Source organism: Otolemur garnettii, unplaced genomic scaffold (genome assembly GCF_000181295.1).
Source record: "Otolemur garnettii isolate 467f Iridium unplaced genomic scaffold, OtoGar3 scaffold00345, whole genome shotgun sequence".
Taxonomy (NCBI): Eukaryota; Metazoa; Chordata; class Mammalia; order Primates; family Galagidae; genus Otolemur; species Otolemur garnettii.
In genome coordinates this window covers 293,254-299,169 of record NW_003852740.1, presented here as the reverse complement: position 1 = coordinate 299,169, position 5,916 = coordinate 293,254, and the positions used below count along the sequence as shown (strand labels likewise).

Here is a 5,916-nt window from a genome sequence, read left to right as displayed (position 1 = left end):
CCTTCACAGCCAGCTATGATGCTTCACGTTGTCCACAGAACTTTCTACTAAATATTAGTGTAGGCTTCAGTAGTTCCCTAGGGAAGAATGTACATGCTCCCACATCTATTACAACCTGAGACTAATCATCAGTCAGTAGTGATATTTTCTTTAACTCTTAAGAGAAGAGTCATAGTTGGCTATTCAGCAGCTTCTAGAGTCTAATTAGATTTTCACAATAATTTCAATTCATTTGTTTGGAACATTGAGGTGGTGCTTAGGTGGGAGAAGGGGCATGATACCTACATGAGGCTCCTGAGTTCTCCCCCCTCCCCAATCTTCCCCTTCCCAAAAAGAAACAAAGAAGGGGACAACAGGGCCTTATGAACATACAGGATGAAGCCTTGCTGACTCCATGGAACACACACAGGATAAGGTCATGCTGACCCCATTGATGTTAAAAATGTTTTTGTATCTAGCTATTATTTTGCTCAACCACGTGCCATAAACCTGCTTCTATTATGTGCCACTTGTGAAATGCAGCAGCTTGCTTGCTGCATTAATTTTAGGGTTATAGGGTTATAGTTTTAACCCTATAAAGACTCTACTTCAAACCTGGTTGGGGCTGCTCTCTCCTGATCTCTCTGAGACTTGCGGAGACAGCTGCTGGCCAGGTAAATAAAGACTCCATTCAGACACTTTGAAATTGGCCATGTGGTCTTTTCTCACACCATAACACCATCATTAAGGTAAAAATACCTGGCCAACTATCTGCTAATATTCCTGATTACCATGATCTAGAAGAAAATTGAAAATAATTTGCTCAACAACAAACTTCTTGTTACAACTACTATCTGAAAGTGTCCAGGCTAGATTTCTAAAGACAGAAATTGTGCATCAAATGTATGAACATTTTTCTAATATTCATTCTGAAATTGTTTCAAAAATACAAATAGGTTACCACAGTAGAGTAGTTCCCTTCACACATCTTCCCCAGGGGTGAACATCTTGCATACTCACAATACAATTATCCAACTCAGGAACTTAATATTTATATTAACTATCCTATAGATCTTATTCAAATTTCATCAGTTGTCCCACTGTTGTACTTTTTCTTGAAATCTTTGTTGTAGATCTGAGGCCAGTATTACCCATTTTTTTCCTAATTCCTTGGTCTCATCCAATCTTAAACAGTTCCATCCTCTCCTTGTCTTTCATGCCTCTGACACTTTCAAAGAGTATTAGCCAAATGTTTTGTGAAATGTTCCTGAATTTGTGTTTGCCTCATGTCTCTTCATGATCTGGGCAGAAGTAATAATACAGCACACCATATTGAGGGGGAGAGGGTCAGGGTCTATGTCTTGTTACAGATGGAATTGATTTGGAGGGCTTGGTCGAGGCAGTGTCTGCCTGATTTCTGCACTGAGGAGTTACTGTTTTCGTTAGTAACTGAGGATACCTTGTGAGGAGATGTTTGCCCTACTAAGCACAGCATCCACTGATAGTTGTTGCCTGCAAAATTATACTGTGCTGTTTGTCATAGCAGTGTTTTATTTCCATCTTTCCTTCTACATTTATTAAGTGGGATTCTATCTTAAGAAGAATCTGCTGCTTGGCTCGCCCATAGCTCAGTGAGTAAGGCGCCAGCCACATACACTGAGGCTGGTGGGTATGAGCCGGGCCCTGGCCTGCTGAACAACAATGACGACTGCAACCAAAAAATGGTCAGACATTGTGGCAGGTGCCTATAGTCCCCTATTCAGGAGACTGAGGCAGGAGAATCATTTAAGCCCAACAGTTGGACGTTGCTGTAAGCTGTGACGCCACTGCACTCTACCAAGAGTGACATAGTGAGACTTTGTCTCCAAACAAAAAAAAGAAATCTATTCCTTCTCCCTCTTTTAATTTATAGCATTTTAGACTGAATGTTTGCTTTATTCTGTATGAATAAGTTTAAAGGTTTTGGACAGAACATACTAGATCACACTCAGAGGCAGCGAGCTGGCTCAGGCCTACACATCTCAGATGCTGCATAAGCCACCTCCTTTCCATGTTCCCACCACCAGCAATCACCTGCGAACAGCAAATGCATTTGACAAAAAAGGGCATTTAATTGTTCTTCTTTGCATTTTATTGCCACCAGAGTCTCTTATATATCTTCACTGTTCACTTTTCATCTTCCATCATTTGTTGTTTTATAAAACACTGCACGTTTTTCTCTTGCTATCTATGTGTTTGTGAGATCTTTATTCACTGAGGATATTACAAATGTAATAATTTGCAAGGTATTTTCCCAAGACTTTTGCACTTAATTTTTTATGATGAATGTAAATTTTACAGTTTTATACAGTTAAACTAATTGATATGTTCCCTTTTTGTGCTGTCATAGAAAAGTTCCCAAAGAGAAGATATTCAACACAGTGTCTTAATTTCTGATATACCCATTTTTTATGTGATTTCTTTCATTCTTCTAGAATACATTCCACTAGATTTTTCCATCATAAAAATGTTTCCTTGTTAAAAAAAAAAAAATTCCTCCTAAGTTTAGGAATTTATAAAGGTGGAATTTAAATCAGTGAGGAAATACATATACTTTTTTTGCAGTTTTTGGCTGGGGCTAGGTTTGAACCTGCCACCTCTGGCATATGGGGCCAGAGCCCTACCCCTTTTGAGTCACAGGCACTGCCCCAGGAAATACATATAATTTTTAATAAATTATGCTGACTATCCACTGGGAGAAGAATAGATCCTTACCTCATGCTATTTATAAAAATGGATTCCACATTGATATAAATATATTAGGAAAACATTTTTATCAAGAAAATATGAATTCTACCACTTTAGCTCTCTGAAAAAATACAAAACAGATTACCTATCCCTGGACAGTCCAATAGCCTTAGACTAATGTGTGTTAGTATAATTAAGAAATCCATCATATTGATAAAATATTTATACACCATTGCCTGTATCTCAGATTTAAACCACTGCATATAATGGTTAACACCTTTTTCTTGTTCATGCAAGTTTTTCTTTGATTACTCTAAGACTCAAATATATCCCAAAGAAAGGTTTTTATTTGAATGGAAAGGGTCCATAAGTTTAAATAACAGTGTAAAATAGAGATTTGCAAATATTTAAGATCACTAGTATAAATATTAATTTATAATACATATAAGCATAAGAGAAACAGTAAAACTGATAACTATAATGCAAGTAGGGAGAAAAAAATAAAACAAGGTCATCAGGAATTCAGGTCTTTTTTCCAACACAAATAAAACAGAAGTACTTGAACTGCTGTCTGCACTCAGCTGAAACATCTCATCATGAAGGTGACATGCCTCCCGGCATTAGCGGGTGTGGTACTCCCGGAAGCACTTGGCATGGACACCCTTCTGGCACTTTTCACAGCGGGTGCTGGTCTGTGAGTGGCATAGGGCACAGCGGGTCCTTCTGTCCTGGTGGACGATCCAGTGCCCAACCATGTCAAAGCGGGTCTCTGTTTCCAGCCGCCTGCTCCTCCTGCCTTGTGAGGACACGTCCGCATTGCTCTCTAGATACACACAGGCAACGTACCTCCGGAAGGCAAGCAGATCCACTGGGGCATCTCGGCAGCACACTCTGTGCAGCTGCCATGCATTGTTCAGGGCTGCATCAATGACATAGCCAATGAAGCTCGAGTACCACTTCATGCCTCGGATCTTCACCTGGTACTTGGCAATATTTTGGTCCATCCGGCCAATGCCCCCCACCTTCTCCTGATACAGCTTCACCAGTGATGGCTGGTGAACCTGGGTCCGTGCCTTCGCTGTCCCCGACTGACGGCTGGTCAGCCTCACAGGCTCTATGCCCACAGCATTAGAGCAGATGGTGACGACACTGCTGTCATGCCAGCGGCACACAATGATCTCCTCATTCTCATCAACTTTATAATCAAATGAACCCCTCTTCATTTTCTTCAGTTCCTTGGGATCTTTGAGGGGACACTGCTCAGTCCTATGCCCACAAACGGTTCCTGTGGCCTTCACCCCCTTTTTCCTCAGAATGGACATCAGTTTGACACTGGTAAAAACCTTGTCAAAAAATATGTGATATGGCAGAAAACCACGCTCCTGAAGCGCATCCACAAATTTTATTACCATGCTGCCTCCCAGATCCAGGCTCCGGTCTGGCTGAGTGAGCAGCGTGCCCTGCGAGGGCTCAAACCACACCAGGTAGCCCCTGCTGGTTGTGCCACACCAGATCCGGTAGCCAAGCCGCACAGGCCTTCCTGCACGCAGCTGCTCAGACCCTCGGTGCCCAAAATACTCACATGTGGACTCCCCAAAGCTGTAGAACTCCTCCAAGGGTGCATGCTTCTGGAAGTTGCCATTCATTCGGACAATGAGGGGCCTGACCTTGGCAAACCTGTCACTTTCATCAAGTTCATTGTTATCTGCAAAATGTAGGTATGAGAAAATCAATTCAAATCTGTCCCTTCTAATAGCATCAGCCACAAGATGATGATGTGAGTCAGGCGAGGTTTCCCAAAACATCCTCCTCCTTGGATAGGAGATATACCCACTTAAAATCAAAATGCCCAGAACACATTTCAATTCCTGGGCCGTGAGACTCAGATTGACATTTTTCTGCCAAGCATAACGATTGGTTTCGTTAACAATGAAATTAATTGTTCCTTCATCGAAGAACAACTCAAAGAGGCCCACTGGACTCAACTCCTGGCTTTTAAGATCCTCAATATGAGGATCTGACGCTGTCCAGCTACCAAAATCTGGTCGAATATCTCTTTTGGTCCAAACACGCTGAGGCTTCACTGCCATCTTCTGCCTCTTCTTGGCAGGCTGCAGCTCCAGGTCATCATTATCCTCCCCCGTGCCAGAGTCCTCAGTCAGGACTGCAGCATGCAGCACACTGCCAGGCAGGTGGGCACCTCGCTGGCCATCTTCATCTCCTGAGTCCTCGTCAGTGAATTCCCCTGCAGCATTGTCAGGCGGAGCAATGAAAATCTCTTCCCTGCAGTGGTGAGACTCTTCCTCCTCCAGAGCACTCAGAACCTCAAGCAGCTTCACAGACCTCACCTTTGAATGGGCACCTCTTCCATCAGGGACATCTCTGCAACAACAGGGACAGTTAGGAAGAGGCTATGCCAGAGAGCCAATGTTTCAGCAGAAAAGAGGGTGAAGCACCCACTGAAAGCACCTCTGAATGGCCTCACTTACCTGGCATCACCAGGCACAGTACTGAATAAGAGAATTTTTCAAATAAACACAGGTTACACTTTTAAGTGTGGAGATGAGAAGCATCTTTTCCTTCATAAATACCTTGTTCTAAATTGAGGATCCCTCCTGGTGATGAATCCAGGTGCTGCTGTCTTCACCTCAGATAACAGTAACTGCCAGTGGGGAAGCCCTGGTCAGCTGGAGTGACACCCACTGGCATGCACTCAGACTCTGCTCTGCTATAATACTTGTCTTACTTATCTCTTCCTTTTCTCTTATCTATCTGACAAACAGAAATTTCTCTCACTTCCCAAATTCTCAAACTCTTCCTACTTGAAACCTCACTACCCAAATTCAAGACCTGAGCAGGTGAGGACTTTTGAGTGGCTCCCTTACAGATACTGTACTGCATGCCAGCTGTAAGTCATGGGCCAAGGATGTGGAAAACATGGGAATTTCTGCCATTCTGACTCTCAGCTGGTAGAAAAAGAAAAAAAAAAAAAATAGATGGCAAGAGGTACAGATATTCCTTTATCTATAATGCGTCATAACTCAACAAACCCTAAGTTGAAAATAAGTCAAAATATGCACTTAATATACCTGATCTACCCAATATCATAGTTTAGCCTTAGCCTGCCTCAAACATGCTCAGAGCTCTTATGTTAGCATACAATTGTGCAAAATCATCTAAGACAAAGCCTATTTTATAATAAAGCATTGA

General features: G+C 42.3%; 1 protein-coding gene across 2 annotated transcripts in view; it reads right to left on the bottom strand.

Annotated features, from left to right (window-relative positions):
- Positions 1 to 3,126: 3,126 nt before the first annotated feature.
- The window catches only part of PGBD2 (piggyBac transposable element derived 2), a 7,048-nt gene continuing 4,258 nt past the window's right edge, over positions 3,127 to 5,916 (bottom strand). The window contains exon 2 of one of the 2 annotated variants that reach the window (XM_003803584.1): positions 3,127 to 5,088. In XM_003803584.1, the coding sequence (XP_003803632.1) occupies positions 3,327 to 5,088 (1,762 nt within the window). In that variant the 3' untranslated portion in view covers positions 3,127 to 3,326. The remainder of the gene's footprint in view (positions 5,089 to 5,916) is intronic. The other variant, XM_023509087.1, reaches the window with a different exon arrangement.